The sequence below is a fragment of the Antechinus flavipes genome, chromosome 3 (assembly GCF_016432865.1).
Source record: "Antechinus flavipes isolate AdamAnt ecotype Samford, QLD, Australia chromosome 3, AdamAnt_v2, whole genome shotgun sequence".
Taxonomy (NCBI): Eukaryota; Metazoa; Chordata; class Mammalia; order Dasyuromorphia; family Dasyuridae; genus Antechinus; species Antechinus flavipes.
In genome coordinates, this window is record NC_067400.1 from 78,117,488 (window position 1) to 78,135,892 (window position 18,405).

Here is an 18,405-nt window from a genome sequence, read left to right on the forward strand (position 1 = left end):
CCCTTCATTTAAAAATTACCCCCAAAATAATGATAATACAATAATAATAGCCAAAGTTTTCTCAAAAAGGTGGAAAATTTTACATTCTTATGTGGAGGCTGAGTAAATTCCTATTTTAAAAAGTCAGGAAACCTAGGTTCTAATAAATTAATCAACCCATTATTTAACATTTATTAAGTGCCTACTATTTGCCAGGATTGGAATTAAACACTAAGAATACAAATAAAATACACAATTAAAAAAAAAAAAAAGATTCCTCTTCCCTCAGGGAGCTTCCATTCTAATGGTACAAAGAAGAGGGGTTGAAAAGAGGGATGAAAACCAAGAAGTGAAAGAAATGTACTCAACTGGGCCATGAGAAAGTCCAAAAAGCCAGAAGCAGAGGTCAGAGAGGAATGAAGATTTTGAATATTTTCCTTAAAATGAAAGTTCTGGGAAGAACCAACTAATCAGATGATGTAATCATACAGATACCTGTGCCTGTTTGGTGGGTCTAAAGGCTATGCTTGGACTACATTAGTAAAGTATAAGACAAAGTTCTGAGGAAGAACAGAGGGGAAGCAGGAGCTAGCTTTAAGAAGAGAGGGAATATTTAAAAAGACTGTGAGAATTGAAAGGAATAATCGATTAGGGGATGGTTTAAAAAAAATAGTCTTGCTATTGGGTAAGGACCCAGTTGATAATGGATAACAAATCTGTAATGGGCCCAATCAAGACAGTTAAATGACGTTCTCTAGCTTTGTCCAGTAACATGTGAGAAGACTAGAAAGGCAGATGGTGGAACTAATACAGGACTGAGGGTGGCAAAGCTTAAATATTAATAGAAGATAGAGTCAAGAGATTCTAAAGACCAGTGGAGTGTCAAACTGATTGGTTGTTGGACTAAAATCAGGAAGACAGGGAAGTCTGAGCAGTGGCCTAAAAAGTTCTGAGAAGTAAAGGAATGAAGAATACATTTAAGATGAATAAGGTATAGGGATAAATGGAATTATAAGAGGTCATCATTACAAAAGGAATTTCAGTATTTTACCCCTGGAAGTAGAATACATATGGGTAGTGGTAAGATCACTACGTATAGTTGAAATTCAGATGAGAGATAAGTGGTGGGCATTGGGAAGATTGAAGATCTAGGAGCTTAGAGTGTTTAAGGGAACATTAAAATGGATAACGAAGTCCCCGAGTACAAGGATCACATTTGGTGAGGAGAGGGAGTCAGATATTAAACTCCTTAAGAAAGAAAGGAGCATGACCTGGGGATCAGCAAACAACAGTGACCAAGATATCAGATTATGAGATCCTTGGAAAGCACTTAGCATGATATTTGGCACATAGTAAATGCTTAATGAATACTTATTAACTGACTGATAAAGGAAAAGCATAGCAATAGAAGTCAAAAAATGTTCCAATTTTTCTTCCAGAACCATTGTATTGGAGGATATAAAATAAGGTGAAGCCAGTTATTGAGAGTATGATAAGGGATGAGAAGTCAGGTGTCTATGATTACTAAAAGCTGAAAGAATTTATCAGGAAAAAAAAGAAGTCTAAAATGAAATGGAAACAAAAATAATTTTTAAGGATTCCTAGAATTCATTATGTTTTCTTTAAATGAACACTTTCTGGAATCTTACAACTGTACACTATAAAAACAAAGGTACTTACAGTAAAAAAAAAAAAAATGAAAAATGACAGTATGTGAAACATAATTTTATAAATCAGAATTAAAATCCAGATACAAAATATTGATTGTCCACTAAAGGAGTATGTATTTAATGGAACAGATACTTTCAATTATTTATCAGAACATGAGGTTTAGAAAAAGAAATGAAATTTAAAATAATCTAATCCAATTCTCTCATTTTACAGAGGAGGACTTATCTAAAAACCTGAAGTATCAGACCAAAGTCACATGGATAATAAGCAGAAAAAAAAAAGATTTAACTTCACGTACTCTAACTTCAAATCAACACTTCCCACTGCATGATGCTGTCTTCCTCTGTGTCATTGAAGTGCTTTCTTATAATTTAAATTCCTCATTATGTTTTGATTTAACTAATTTTTAAATCATCCAGTAAAAACATATCTAGTCAGACCTGGCCTCCAGGATGTAACAACTGAACAATACCAGATCCAATCGGGAATCAACTGCCTAACCATCAAGTATATTCTACTACTATTAGCTAATTGTCTATGGAGAAATATTATGTCACTGATCACATAAGGGTAATAAATAGGAAGTTTGGTCATTCAAGAACTGGTTTAGCTAACTTCTTACACTTGATCATTAGCTTAAGGGTGATGAATCTTAAAAGAAAATGGCCTAATTTTACCTGAAAATCCATCCAGAAAGTTGTACCATACAGTCAAGCCCCTGACACTATCTGCACTAAAGTCACAAATAACAATTACAATTTTAAGGGTTTTTTAAGGAAATTTTTCACTTTAATATTTTTTGAGTTAGTAATTAGTTTTGTTTCTTTCTCCTTTTTTTCCTTGGAAAAAAATATATTTAAGTTGCTCTCTTGGAGGAAGAAGTGGAAGAGATATTGGAAGATATTTTGATGATGTAACAAGTTATCTATAAAAATTCACTTAAAAAATAAAAGTAGTCTAAATTTTCATGGTTAGTGAAGCCTGTCTAGATGTTGTGCTTCTTCCAAAGGAAGCTTACTACTCCTTGTTCCCACCCTAGTTCCTAGGTCTGTCTTGAGTGCCAAGAACTTTTTTATACAGTATGATAGTACTGTTAAACAAGTATTAAAATAGTCATAGTCAGTGAGAGGCAGTTCAAAGTTGAAATCCTCATCTTCCCTTGCTATTCTGGATCAATAAATTGAATAAATGAGAGACAGAAAGAGAGACAGTAGTAGAGATGGATACTCTCTTGTGTAAAGCAAAGATGGGCAGGTAACAGATATAACATTATGGTATCTTATCTAGACATACATAATATAATGAATATATACATATATTTAATATAGGAAAGCTCAAAATTGCACAAGGATTTTTATAATACCCTGCATATATAATATTCATATTTATAAACCTATTTATATATTATATTCTCTTTATAATTCATAAATTCACAGCATATCCCAAAAATCTTCATGAAAACTTAAAGTATATCTATTTAATGTATATTTATCACCTATCTATCTGTATCTTTTTATATATACATCCTTACATAAATGCGTGTGTCCTTAGAGTTGAAGGGAATGGTGATGAGAAAGTGCAATGTCATAAATACTTTCTTCAAGACCCCTTCTTATTTGTCCCCCAATTAAATTTAATCCATTTTCCTTATAATAGAGGTTGGGAATTCTGAAAATAGGAAGCATCACCATTAAAAAAAAAACCCATAGGCATAAATTTGCACAACAAGATTATATAATGATCAGTTCTGATGGACATGGCTCTTCTCAACAATGAGATGATTCAGACCATTTCCATTGTTCTTATGATAAAAAGTACCATTTGCACCCAGAGAGAGAACTGTGGGAACTGAGTATGGACCACAACATAGTATTTTCACTTTTTGTTGTTGTTTGCTTACATTGCTTTCTTTCTCATTTTTTTCTTTTTAATTTAATATTTCTTGTGCAATATGATAATTGTGGAAATATGTATAGAAGAATTGCACATGTTTAACATATATTGAATTACTTGTCATTTAGAAGAGGGGGTGGGAAGAAGAGAGGTAGAAAATTTGTAACACAAGGTTTTGCAAGGGTAAATGATGAAAATTATCCATGAATAATGTTTTGAAGATAAAAAGCTTTAATAAAAATAAATAAAATAAAATGGAAAAAAATTAAAAAGAAAGTTTAAAAATTTTTCAGTTCGAAGAAGACACTAAAAGGTTTTCCTTTGAGAAGAATTTCATCCTACATAGAATCTACATAGATATGTAGTCCAATTAGATCCTAAAATAAATCCCAAGAATGTTTCCAGAGGCTGAGGAAGAAATATTATACAAGCCATAGTTCTCCAAATGGGTTAAAACTTCCTTTATACAAGAGACATCCTGCTTGATAACTTATCAAAATATCCTCAAGAGAAACAATGGGAAATTGGTCTTTAAGGGCATAGGAAACAGCATGAATTAAAATGCTGAAATGTTGCTGTAGGATCAGCTGACCTAAAAGGATTAATAACTTGGCAGACACAATGGGAGCTGCTTCCTATCATCCCTAGCCCTAACTTTCATAAATTAAAAAGCTTCTCTCTCGCTCTCTCTTCCCAAAAAAGGTTTAATATAAATATAGAATCTCTGTGCCTTTTCCAGGATGTCTGGAATAAGGGTATCAGTAGTGGTCATTCACTAATATTCCACTGAACATCTTGAGACAATTGAGAAACAAGGGCTCCTTTCTTAGGGACAAAAAAAGAGGGTCACATATGTTTAGACATATAAGATTTCCAAATAAACCTCTCATTCATATTTTCCATATATTCAAATAGTTCATCTTACATAGTCATTTTTGGTATAAATTGAGGAATGATGTTCCAGGAAGGAAAGCAATTAATTGGGCAAACAAAATCCTTTTGGGACAATAACAGGTCCACTACTTTCTTAATAATAGTAACTGACATTTAGATAGCACTTTGAAGTTTGCAAAGGGTTTTGCATATATTATCTCACTTGAGCATCACTAAAAGTCCTTTGAAGTACTGTTATCCACATTTTATGAATAAGAGAACTGAGGCCCAGAAAAGTTTGTCCATAGTCACATAGCTAGTGTCAGAGACAGAATCTGGACCCAAATCTCCAGCACTCTAGCACTATGCTAGAGTCCCTGTAAGTAGCCATATCTTACAAAAACAAGTAAGAAAGAAATATGTGTACTCCCAATCCTTAAATGTGCAAGAGAGAGAGAGGTTCCCAAAGCATCCACAAGTGCCTATGATGGTTCTTACTTAAAGAAACTGTAAAGATCTATTTCACATTCAAGATGAGGATTATCAGATGAATTATCATAATTAGGGTAACTCAAACACTTTTTTAACTGCTTCCATAGCAATTATCCACATAATTTTCTATCTTCCTTTACTAGCCAAGTGAAAGGAAGACTTCCTCAGAAATCTGCCTTCTACAACTCTACTCAGGAATCTTATCTTGGCAGAGAAGTGGTTCCCATTTTCTAACAGAGGTCAAAATTATAATGTCTTAATGCCTCAAAATCTATCAGAATAATATTTTACTTTCCCTATTCTTCCTGGACACCTTTTCCTAATAAAATAGAACAAAAAAGTTCAACCTATACACACCATCCCAGATTAGTCCAGATGTAGCTCCCTGCCCACTCAAATCTTTCTTCCCAATTTATGGCAGTTTCTATATCCATAGGTAAGAATTCCTGGATGGATTACTTTACCTCTTTTCTGGCTCCTTACATTGATATGAACTATTCCTGCTTTACTTAGCAGGGGAATGAAAGTTGCAATATCCAAAACAATGTCTACATTGGGTCCAACACCATTGCAGCCCATATAAATAGAGCCTCTAGCTTGCTCACAGTTGGTTAGGATCCAAGGTCTTTTCATGCTTTCCCTGCCTTATTATAATTTCTGTCAAAATTTTGACCCATTCTTTTGTACCATCAATCAACTAGTCTGTCAATTCCATTAACCCTGCTAAATTCTGAGGTCCTATGTGTCCCACTAACCAATCCCTAAAATGATCTTTTAATCCCCTTCTAAAAATCTCCATCAGCACTGCCTCCTCCCAGCTTAAAATAGCTTGAAGCTGAGAAAACTCATTAATATATTCAATTAACAGCCAAGTAGACTGCCTTAATCCCAGCATTAACATTGAAGTGTCCCTTCCTTCTCTTCATATATACAAAAAAAATCACCAGGAACTCAGCCTTGAAATGCTTATAGTTCCCCAGACTTTCACTCCATTAACGGTACAGGACAATTAAGCACAGTCCACCCTAGTTTTCTCAATGATAAAGTCTTCTTACACTTGATCAGTTACAAAGATGCTGGCCTAAATCATTTAAACCAATTCACACTACCCAAATAAGGCCAATAGTTCTTCCTTCTATTGCCCAAAAATGATCATGAAAGGTATAATGAGCTGTCATTGAAGAGAGTCACTAACAAAAAAGAAGAGGGTGGGATTGTGAAAATGCCCCAAAGGGCTACTCTTGCTGGGTTATCACATAAACAAGAAGCACTTGATGCTCCTTTCATCGTCCCTTTGAACTGTTCTCCACCTGAACTAACCCTTCTTGGGTACCCATTAATGTAAGTACCATTAGGGCTGCCACACCAATCCCATTGAGACACATAAATCTCCCCATCTCTTGGATGCGGGAATTTTCTCTGATTGTACTCCATGCTGGAAATGCTCTCTCTCACTCCTCATCTCTGATTCCTGGCTTTTCTAGTTCCCGTCAATCCGGAACTAAAACCCTATCTTCTACAGGAAGCCAATTTCTTTTAAATCTTAAGTTTCTCTGTTAATTATCTTCTATTTGTCTTATCTATGGCTTGTTTGTACATAATACTTATGATTACATATGACATTTATGCAAAATGTATATGATTACAAAGGAAGCCAATTATATTGAAATACAGTTATTAAAATGTTTTTAAATACCAAGTTCAGAGATTCCAGGTTAAGAAGTTCTGCTCTAACTTCACATATACTGCTAAGATCATATGAATTTATTATTAAAACTCTGATGTAGAAAATCCCCAAAGTAAATATTCAGTACAGAGCATAATAAAGTATAGAGAAGAGATGTTAAAAGAGTATGTCCCTAACTGGAATAAAATTTATTTGGAAAATGTTTAACAAAATAAATAAAAATACAATACAATATAAATAACATTAATTTGTGGTTTTCAAAGCCATCATGCTGATCTCAGTTGAGTTTGATACTTCTGTTCTAGATTGCTAGATTTGGCATCAGAGGACTTGGGTTCAAATCTCAGCTCTATTACTTCCTAAAACAATTTGAGGCTAGCATTTAACCTCCCTAAGTATCATTTTCTTTATCTGTAAAACAAAGAGATTAGACTAAATAATGTCTCAAATTTCTTCCAGCTCTAAATCTTGTGATTCAAAGATTTAACTATTGAAAGACACAAATACATTAGAGCTAAAGTCTGATTAAATTGTGAAGATTTAAGGGGCAAATCCAATGTTCACATTCCTATTAATGCTAATAATCTATATGAATTTAAATATTCTCTCCATAGTATTTGTCTTAAGTACATGAGAATATTTTTTTTAATTTCTAATTTTGGTCTTCTCTAGAAAACACAGACTTAATTAATAGTCCTCATATTGACCTTTATAATCTAGATATGATACATTATTGTGGTAACAAATAGTTATTTTTCAGAAGATAACTGAAAAAACAGAACCAACAACATTCACTCTTTACTAAGTCATTATTCATTAAAATAAACTTGAATATAAAGCTCCTTGTTATACCTCAAATTTGGGCATAGTCTCATAGCCAAATCATAATGCCCTCTCACTCTATGAGTATAATAACATGCAATTTTTTTTATCATGATATAGAGAACCTTCATCTCACCTTGCCACATAATAAAAGAATCAGACAAATTCTAACTTCTCAGAGGGCTGAGTAAAGTATGACAACTAGATCTGCCTATTTTAAAAGTGTAAATGGAAATTTTGAAGTTCTGGATGTTTCCAACAGAAAATCTGAATAAACATGGCAATTGACTTAAACATAAAGAAGGGCTACCATGTAGAGTGCAATGTATAATGATCTTTCAGAGGGTTAGGCAGGTTCCTATTATCAATGTAAATGAAAAATCTTGTGGAACTAAGACCCCATGATTACACTCATTCTTCCAGAAAAGGTGAAAAATATTTTTGTTGGCACAAACTCAATTCTTGAAAGGAGATGCTACAGAATCCTTTAAAATACTGTCTTCAAAACTGAACTTTATTCAACTAAGGAAAAAAAAAACTATTAAGAGATAAGACAGGGTTCTTGTCATATATCATAAAAACTATTTTTTACCACTACTCTTATAGCCTAGGAAGGCATGAACAGAATCATCCACACAAAATGACCCATTGGCATTGAAAGAACTCTTTTAGATAATTTAGCTTGAGAGAAAACTGAAAAAAGGACTTAATGACTAAATATATGAAGCAGCTTTGTCCAAAAGTCGATGACCAGCTATTTTTTAGAGTGAGTCATACTCCCTCATTCTTTCAGTACTTATGCCAAGCTAAGGGAGTCTCTGTCCCTTTTCACTGGAGATTTTTAGTAATGTAGGGGAAAGGAGCATATCAAAGGAGGAATTTATGTAAATACTGCATAAAGTGAGCTGAAGAGAGAAGAGATAGGAAGCAGGGACATCAGTTGGAGGACTACTGTAGTAATTCAGACAAGAAGATGATAAGGGTCTTGAATATATAAAAGCAGTAGACATGGACAAGAAGGAATGAATGCCCATTTTGAAGAAATGCTATAACGTGATCACTAAGGAGTCATAGTGAATGAAAGAGAGAAAGAGACTAAATAATAACTCCAAAGTTTTAAGCCTAAGTAGCTAGGGAAATGTCATTAATGGAAATAGAGAAATAGGAAAAAAAAATCTTCCCTTCTCTATGCCTAACTTGCCCATCACTGAGAAATATCATTATGCTACTGACCTACTGAGAAAAAATCCCCAGGGTCATCTTTGATGAATCACTTGTCCTTTACCTTAATACATCTGGCCTATTATTTTCAGAGAATAGATGACAACAACCAAGTGCTGAGCTGGTATGGAGCAGTCACAAGCAGAATAAATGAACAGAAGACATTCTAGTCATGAACTAATCCAACATTTTCAGAAAACAATTTGGAACTATGTCCTAAAGGCTATAAAACCATATCCTTTGACCCAGCAATAGCATTACTAGGTCTGCATACCAAAAAAAGTCTTTTTAAAAAAGGGAAAGGACCCATACGTACAAAAATATTTATAGCACCTCTTTTTGTGGTGGCAAAGAACTAGAAATTGAGGAGATAATCATCAATAGATGAACAAGTTATGGTATATGACTATGATGGAATACCATTGTACTTTAAGAAATAATGGGTAGAATGTTTTCAGAAAATTTGTAAAGACTTACATGGACTGATACAAAGTGAAATGAGAACCAAAAGAACGGTGCACATAGTAACAGCAAAACTGTACAATAATCAATTATGAATAACTTAATTATTCTTGATAATACAATGTTTTATGAAAATTTGGAAGGACTTATGATTTTTAAAAATGCTATCCACTTTCAGAGAAAGAACTGAGGAAACAGTTTGAATGTATATCAAAGCACATTACTTTTTAACCTTTTTCTTGGGGTTTTTTGTCTGTTTTCTTTCACAACATAACTAACATGGAATATGTTTTGCATAACTACACATGCACAATCTAATTCAAATTGTTTCCCATCTCGATGAGAAAGGAAGGGAGAGAAAGAAAGAATTTGGAACTCAAATTTTTAAACCTAGTGTTAAAAATGTTAATGTAATTTTAAAAAATAAAATATTTGGGGAAAAAGACATTCTCCAAAGACAAGACTTGGCTTTCAATAGTAAAACAAACTAATGGACCAACAGAAACAATAGTGCCACTCAACGGAAGGAAACTTTCAGTGATAAATATGACAGCTGTTTCAAAACAAAAGCTTTCCTTTTAGAAGTGTAATCCAATAAAATGAATGTTGGATTCAAAGTCAGAGGCCTTGGGTGTGATTTTGGCTTCTGCTATTTCCTAACCATGTTACTCTGGACATGTCATATATTATTTATTGTCTTCAACTTCTTCATCTCTAAAATAAGAATGCTTGATTAGATGATCCCTAAGGTTCTTTTCTTCTCTTGAAATCCATGATCCTATGCAGCACAGCTAGGATCACTGGGCTCTTCAAAGTATATAGCTATAGCTTTAAATCCAAGCCTAGTCTTTCCATGAATGTAATGTGAAAAAGACTGTCATTCACAAGCCAGCCTTTTCAACCATGCCTACACACAGATGGCAGAAACGGAAAACTAAAAACTAATCAAAACTGAGAACAGAGAACATCTCTGTATGAGGCAAGTCACTTTTCTCTTAGGGCTCTCAGTTTCATTATCTGTAAAATCAAGGTTAGATTAGGTAATTTCTAAGGTGCATCCATTTTATGATTTCATTACTTAATCTTTCAATGCACCAGTTTACTTCAACTCTATAAGATTATAAATAACAGAAGAGATTCAAAACCACATAGGCAAAGAGGCTATTTCTCTCTAGGAATTCCCTAAATTATTAAAATCACGGGTCCAGACCAAAAAAAAAAATAATAATAATAATAAGTATTAAAAATAAAACCTAAATTAAGTCCTTCCTTTTATTAAAGGAAGCAGATTTTGGTTCAACACAAGAAAAAATTCCCTAACAGTTCAAGCTGTCTAAAAATAGAATAAGCAGTTTTGTGAGGCAGTACTGGATGGGAATATTCAATCAAAACCTAGATGACCAGTCAGGAATATTATAGAAGAGGAAATTCACATATTAAATCCCTTTTAAGCCTTTGCAGGCCTTCTTCAAGGAGAGGTCAATTTCACTTAGATTCAATTCAGTACTCTGGACCACTCTATGCTAGGCACTGGACTAAATACTAAGAATACAAAGAAGTTTGGTTTCTTGTTTTGTTTTGTTTTGTTTTAATGTCACAGTCTCTTGCCCTCAGGAAGCTTATATTCAACCTAGGAGTGGATATGGTATGATTATAAATAAGCATAATACAAAAAAAAAAAAACATCTTGGGAACAAAGGAGAAATGGAGACAAAGTACACTAAGAAAATTCAAGGAGAGAGAGAACATTTTCAGCTGCAGAGAAAGAAAGGAAAATCAGGGCAAGCTTGCCCAAGTGGGATGGCAGCCTGATGCTTAAAAAGGTTAAATAACAGAATCACAAAACAGAAATACCTGGGATACATGGGAGAGAGACAGGGTTGAAGGAAATGCAGGCCTCCAAAGGGCTAATACAGGATAATAAATTAGAAGAGATATTGCTAGTTGCCTGAAGGAACTTTCTTCTGATGTAGATCTGCTCCTTCTCTACAGCTGTTAGTCTGCAGTTTGTTTTACTAATTAACCTAATACCACTTAAAGTTATCTAGAAGAGAACAGAATCCTAAGAAATTATTATGACACAAAACAGATGCACTTCAAGAAAAGTAAAGAAAAGTTTGCTTAACTTCTCAAGTCTTCTCCTTTTCTCTTCTCTATCCCACTGCAATCCCATATATAAAATGTCACTCTACATTATGAGGTGATTTAAAGGACAACTAATAATTTTATAATATACCTAACAATAATTCATTAAATGCTTTGGATATTAAAGTCCCCATAGAATAGCAAATTAAACACTAAAAACAGAAAAACTAAATTTTGCCATCAGAGATCACAGTATTTTTATCCTATTGATGATTGTATAGGGAAGGAAAAGGGGGTTGGGAAAGGAGAAGACACCCTAAAGCACCAGAATGTGAAATTCATTGTGAATAGATCAGTAACATTCAGGCAAGTTTCAAAAAAAAGCATACTGCTGAGATCTAAAATGGCAATTAGATACACTTTTTATAAAGAAAAATCTAAGGTTATCTGAAAAAATGAAATGCATGCTGTTTAATCTGGATAGTCAACTCAATAATCAGTAAGCAATGATTTTAAGTACTTTCTACATGTCAGGCACTGCACTAGGCACTAGGGTATTTTTAAATTTTTTAAAATGAAACTATTTTTGTCCTCAAAGGGAATAGTCTATTTTTAATGTCTCACAGACCTATATCATTTTTATGCAATCATGATCTATCAAGAATCTCCATGAAATTCTCTAAGAGTTGCATAAAAAGTTTTGTCTTATTACCTACATCTAGAATCCCCTCTCCTAACCATCATATAATATGACTATGGACCAGTTGTACAGTGAGTCAGCATTTCAGTGGCATTCTTTAGCAGGTACTTGAGGAAAACAAAATGGAAGAAGAATAGGGAAAGTACAAATGGTATGTCTTCAAATCAAGATTAAGTTCCATACTTTTTTTCCTTTCTTTTTTCTTTCTGAAGACTTTTATTTAACAGCCCTATTGATAAATATACTTCTCATTTTCATTAAAGAGGCCAACTTTTTTCATTCAGCATAAGACAGATCCTTCTCTCCTCATTTAAATAGAGAAAGAGAATGAAAAAAAAATCCGAAAGCAAAAAATAGTCTTTTTTCTAGTAAGTTAATATAGAGGAATATCTCCAGGTTTGAGAGGAGGGGAGTAATTATACAATATCTGATAGTGTGATTTCCCCTTTTAAAAAAACTTTCATTTGCTCAATAATTAGCAGAATCCATCTAATAAAATACGATCAACTCTTGATGGTATCAGTGTTACTCACCACTATCAGTAGATGAAAAGTGAAAGAAGTCTATAAACACAACTTGCTACTACAAAGGTTTAGACTTAATGTAGGTCAAATCATATCCCTGTAATGAAGGCCATTTCATGGAGAATGCTCAATATTGCCTTTCCTTGAAACTATATGGGAATCTGAGGGACTGCTTCCATCTATGACTGGTTTTCCAATGGTTCATGTTCTAATGACGCCCCCTCATTGACCAATGAGCCAAAAGAACTGATGACTCAGTGGAAATTTAAAAGAGAGTGACCCACTCTAAGTTATTTCCTCTTCCCCCCAGCTACAAATAATTGCTTCTAGCCCTTTCTTGAAAGCAAGGGGGAGAAAAGGTTTCCCTAACTTCCACTATCCCTTGCAAAGTCTGCGAACACATCTGTTCTAGCCTGGGTGTGGGCTACATTGTTGTGTGTGTATATGTGCTATTTCCTGATCTTGTGCAAATGAGTTTCTATTCAGAGAAGGATGTATCCAGATGACAATAACCTTGTGAATTTGAGAGGTTCAAAGATTCTGAGTACCAAAGGGTCAGAGCTGACTAGTGATAAGGGGATATATCTCCAGCAACTACTGTAATGCTCTTGGAGAAGATAACTATTACCAAGAGGATTGACCTAGGCTTAGATTATTTTATCAGAAATCATGGACTGGAAGCTGTCCATGTAGCAGACAAGATGAAATGTAGCAGACAAGATGAAATGTAGCAGTTTTGCAAACTGTTTCATGTTCTGCTGAGGTTCAAATATTAGCCTCTAAGGGGAGTATATTAGTAGTTATATGTTAAATTATTTAATCCCATTTTATGTCAATATGCAATAGGAGTCTTTTTGTGTCTGTTACTGTTTGTTTTGTGTGTAAGAAATAAATAACTATCCCATATTTGATTTAAATTGTACATAAAGTACATTTTTAATTCCCTCCTCCCTCCAGGGAGGATTTCTTTGGGAGAGGGTAGGTGGAATATCCCAGTACCCAGCCCCTGTGGGGTCTAGAAACAGTTCTTAAATGTTACATAACATACACACACACATACACACACACACACACAATTATATACAATTATATATTATATATCTATAAACTTTGATATAAAGTAGATGCTACTCTCACCCTCAGGTACCAAATCATAAAAGTATTCACCTAAACTCATTATGAGACTAATGCTCAACTCAAGGGAACTCCCAGATATTTCCCTGAGCTTTGAGAACTGGCCGTTTATCACAGAGAATCTCACCATTAAAAATAACTTAAAATAGGACTAGTGAAGTTTTTTCAAAGAAAAACTGAGATGTGTATTCCTTAAAGACATTGCTTCTTCCTATCAGTGAGAGAAATGGATAACTATAATTTGAAAAGTAAAACAAATAACATGGAACAAGTTGAAAAATTAATTCAGGAGGCTGCCTGGGACAGTATGTAATAAAGGGTGGCCATAGATACATCTAGCTACTAATCAAAATGAATACAAAGTACTTATATAAATGAAAAAGTTCTCCTGTAAATATAATCATACCAAGTTAACTTCTCTGAAGTTAGTTAATAAGCACTGAAAAATAAGCATGTTTGAGAGCAGGGATATAAAAAAGCCAGAGTTTTTTTTTTTCACTCATGTCTTTAAAACTCTAGAAAGAGAACATAAATTCATTTTTTCACTTCCCTATCTGTAAAATAGGAATATAAAGACTGTAATCATTTACCTATATTTCAGGTTATATATAAGAAAAACATGAATAGAGAAAATGTTGGTTAAGAGCTAGAAGAACACTATTACTCTTAACTGGTGAGGTACATATAGTCATACACATGATCTTTAATTTTAAAAAATCTCCATTTCCTGACCCAATAAAGAGACATGGATTTCCTTTGCATATATAAATATATTTGTGTATGTGATTGTGTATATTTTCAATTACTTAATCATTTAACAAATAGCATCTATCATATGCTGTATAACTAGAGAAGATACAAAAATATATAAATTCCCCACCCTCAAGCAGTTAACTTCCAAAATATATTTTATTTAATGGAAAGTATTTTGGCAAGTATAAGATTTCTTCTTGTTGCTTGAATGCCAAATAGTGCTATAGTTCTATGAATGGTTCACAGAGAATTTTTTTTTAAATCAGTAGCACTTTCTAAACTAAATGCAACAAATCCTCAGTCAATGCAGAAAAAAAGAATGTTAAACTGAATAGGCTAGGGTCTTACTGAATGTAAATTAATGGATTCCATTCATTATCATCTCCCACCAAAACAATTTTATTAGTAATAATTTGCTTTTTGATGATCAATTAGTAGAGAAATAAATATTTAAAATATTTTTCAGCTGTTTGAGGATTAACATTTAATTTTTAAATAAGAAGCAATAGAAAAGCTACCAGTTTCTTCATTCATAAACATGAATGCTTATTCATGTATTTATGTATACTTATGGGCATGTTTGTGGACTAAAATTAGCTTACATTAATAAAGCATACTTAAGGCACACATTTCTTTACACACAATTCAGTCATCAAACCCAATTCTAAGACATCACTTTCTTGACGGATGGGTCATGTTTCAGATGTTAAATCTAAAAAGCTCTGAGAACACTCCAATTTTCATTTTTATTCACAAGAGTATGAACAGTACTACCTGATATTTCCCACATTAATTCCTTCCATTTTTTCCCTTTGAGATGAATTCTTTCCAATTTTAAAAAATGGTACAATAAATTAGGTGAAGTCAGATTTCTGAAGAAAACTTCATTCTAGAGAAATGTTCTTTGTGGCTACTATTAGTGGTTTGCTTTTGCACATGGAATCCCCTTACCTTGTTATGTTTTTGCTGGTGTCTTGCCTTGGTATCCAGGACATGGTAAGGACTCTCAGAATCTTGATTGATATAATATACCAGTCTTGAAGGCAGGGTGATTTCTTTCTGCACTGCACTACTGTAACTGTTATTATTGCGCCTGCTGCTATTCTGTTGAAATGCATTCTCTTCATCTGCCAGAACCCCAGCAGTTTCCTTTGCAGTTTCATTCCAGTATGAAGCTGAGGAGGGGAAGGAAAGCACACAAGCATACACCAACAATAAATACAAGGTCATTAAATTTCATCCTGCTTTGTAAAAGTCAGTCATAGTTTTCTCTTTATCAAACACAATAAACCAAAGTTAGTGAATGCAATTGATTTGTATAATGTAGTTAATAGAATATTTAGTAATATCACTCAATAAGGAATTATTGGCTTTTATCTGCATTTCATATGTGTATAATATAAATGCTGCCAAACCTTTTTACCTATGGTGGGGGAGGGGGGAAGAGAAGCAAAATAAGAAAGATGAGCTTGGTGGAGAATAATAATTTTTTATCCATTAAAGACATGCATCAGTGCTCTGACTCTCACCCCCACCCCCAACCACCCACCTAAGTTACATACAAACTCAACTATAACTCTAAATATTCTGCATATTGTCTGAAAGCTGATTTCTACTAAAAGAAGTTGAATATTGAATTCATGTGTAGAGAATGTTATTGATTCCCTTTACAGAATGAATAATTTGTCATTCTTATAACTTTGAGACTGCAGAAGATGTGGGCTGCCTTTTGACTTTTTTTTCCTACAAAAATCTAGTTTCCTCTTTCAACTATTTTTCAACTATCATTTTGTGGAACAAAGTTACATTAATATTTATTATAATAACATTTCTAGAAAATAAAACAAGCACAATTAGCCTTAGTCTCAGAGTATCCACCCAAACTCCAACTATAAATAAAATCTGTTGGAAATTGAGAAAATAACCTCTTTTTAACTAGCATTATTATTTGCCATGCATTCATATTTATGTTTCAAAAGGCAAGAAGTTACTTGCTTTCTCACTGATCTTTCTTTTTTTTAATCCATCAGTTTCCCTTCTCCAATTTGCAAATATTTTTCTGAAAAGGAAACGAGTCACTGAAGTCTGTCAGCGGCATCAAGGGTAACAACAAAGTGCAAAAAAAAAAAAAAAAAAAGAAAGAGAGAGAGAGAGAGAGAGAGAGAGAGAGAGAGAGAGAGAGAGAGAGAGAGAGAGAGAGAGAGAGAGAGAGAGAGAGAGAGAGAACTGAAATGGGTTTTTAAAAGTAAATGGGACTGGGATGAATTTTGAGAATGAGGGGATAAGGAAGAGAACAGAGAAGGGATGGATGCTGCGCTAAGTGTCCTGAATGCACCTATCCGCATGCCCTTCTGTTTTCTCTGCAGGGCTACGCTGAGATGGCAACGCGAAGGGCACTCAGTGCCATACCCACCGCTGGCTGCAGCAGCCCCCCAGGGCTGGGACCAGAAGGAACCGGAGAGCAGCTGCAGGAGAAGGAGAAGGCGGAGGCGGCAGAGGGTGTGCAGCAGCAAGGGAGGCGACTGCCAGCAAGAAGGGAAAGAAGTCGCCGTAGTGCCGAAGGAAGAAGAGGAGGCGGCGGTGAACAGGCTGCAGCCTGGGGAGGGCTGCCGCAGGGCGCTGATGCCAGGCGGCTTCATGGCTCATAGCTCCAGGGCGCCGCTCTGCTGTCAGCCGGGAGCTCCGGGTTCGAGCTCGGGCTACGGGGCGCCTCTGCACCCACAGGGCGGGGAGGCTGCGGGTGGATCACACGGGCTCTTCCCGCATGGTGCCCCCCGGGGGCAAGTCGCCGTTGCTGTGGCCGCTGGGGTTGAGAAGGAGCACCAGACGGGCTCGGGACTTGGTGCACTCCGGCTGGGCGGCGCCCACACCTCTCTTCTCCCCTGTGCCCCTCACGAGGGGCTGATTCTCCTGAGGAGGGGTAGAGAAGCTCCCCGCCTCTGCGCGCATCTGCAGGAGCTTCAGCAGCAGCTTCCCGGCGCCGCACCGCGGATGCTGCTCCTTGGACCAGTGATGGGGTCTGCAGCCACTGCCTTCGCTGCTCTTGCTGCTTTTGATGCTGATGCTGGTGCTGCCGCCGCCGCCGCCGCCGCTGCGGCTGGTGCTGAGGGAGCGCGCCCGCGCGCGCCAATGGGCCCTCCCAGGTAGGGGCGCGCGCGTCCTGGGGATGGGGGTGGGAGAGAGAGGCTGGGCGCGCGCGCGCACTTCCCCGGTCCTCCTCTTAGCGCGGCAGAGTGAGCTCCCGTGCCGTCAGAGCGCTCTGGCTGGGGGCCCCCTCACTGGTGCTGATGCTGCTGTTGCCTGGCATAGGTCGTACTGCGCATGCTTCCTTTGGGGAGGGCGGGGGGGATAGAAACACAGCAGAGTGATGCAGCATCCCAGTGCCAGCCTCAGAAGTGGATGGTGGCAAACACACATACACACACAATAGGCGGGGGAACATGAACGTTTTAGAAAGCAAAAGAAAGAGAAGAAGAAAAAATAGACCGAGTTAAAAACGCAAGAAAGTGTTAGCGCCCTACCCTAGTGTATAAAGGATAACCTTTTGAAGATCAATCCTTTCCACAAAAACATGGGAATAACCTCAACCCACCCACTCCTTTAATTCCCCTCATCACCACCTCGAGAGACTTAGAGCTAAACATTTTCCTTTTGACTATCTCCGTTTTCTATTCCCCAAACTCCCTCCTCGTGCTCTCTTTCCTTGCAGCTGGAAATGTAAAAATAGTGCTTCTCTTCAGCTGCCCAACCGCGTCGGGCGTGATAGGGGGGCTGGGGGAAGGAGGGCGGAGAAAATGTGGGGAAATCACGTTTGCCCATTGCAGGCAGGAGTGAGTGAGTGGTGCCAAGGAGGCAGCGCTGCGTGCAGCCGTTCTGTCCTAATGCGCAGGAATCCCGGGAGTTGAGAAGAGAAGCTCGGGAAGTCGGTCCTGGCCTGGCTTGCCTCAGCCTTGTCCCTCGGATCCCCCACCTCAACCAAGGGCGCGCACTGCATGCTGAACCTCTGGCCCTTCGCTGTCTGCTGGCTCAAAAGTTTAGAAACTGAGATCGGAGGCCACCTCTAGGGAGGAGCGATCTCTAAAAGAAAAAACCAAAACACCCAAGAGTGT

General features: G+C 36.2%; 1 protein-coding gene across 3 annotated transcripts in view; it reads right to left on the reverse strand.

Moving 5' to 3' along the window:
- Positions 1 to 17,029, reverse strand: part of ADAM23 (ADAM metallopeptidase domain 23) — a 213,117-nt gene extending 196,088 nt beyond the window's left edge. For all 3 annotated transcript variants that reach the window (XM_051983695.1, XM_051983693.1, XM_051983694.1), the window contains exons 1-2: positions 16,710 to 17,029; positions 15,248 to 15,471 (exon numbers count right to left, since the gene is read on the reverse strand). In XM_051983695.1, the coding sequence (XP_051839655.1) occupies positions 15,248 to 15,471; positions 16,710 to 16,935 (450 nt within the window). In that variant the 5' untranslated portion in view covers positions 16,936 to 17,029. The remainder of the gene's footprint in view (positions 1 to 15,247; positions 15,472 to 16,709) is intronic.
- Between the last annotated feature and the right edge of the window lie 1,376 nt (positions 17,030 to 18,405).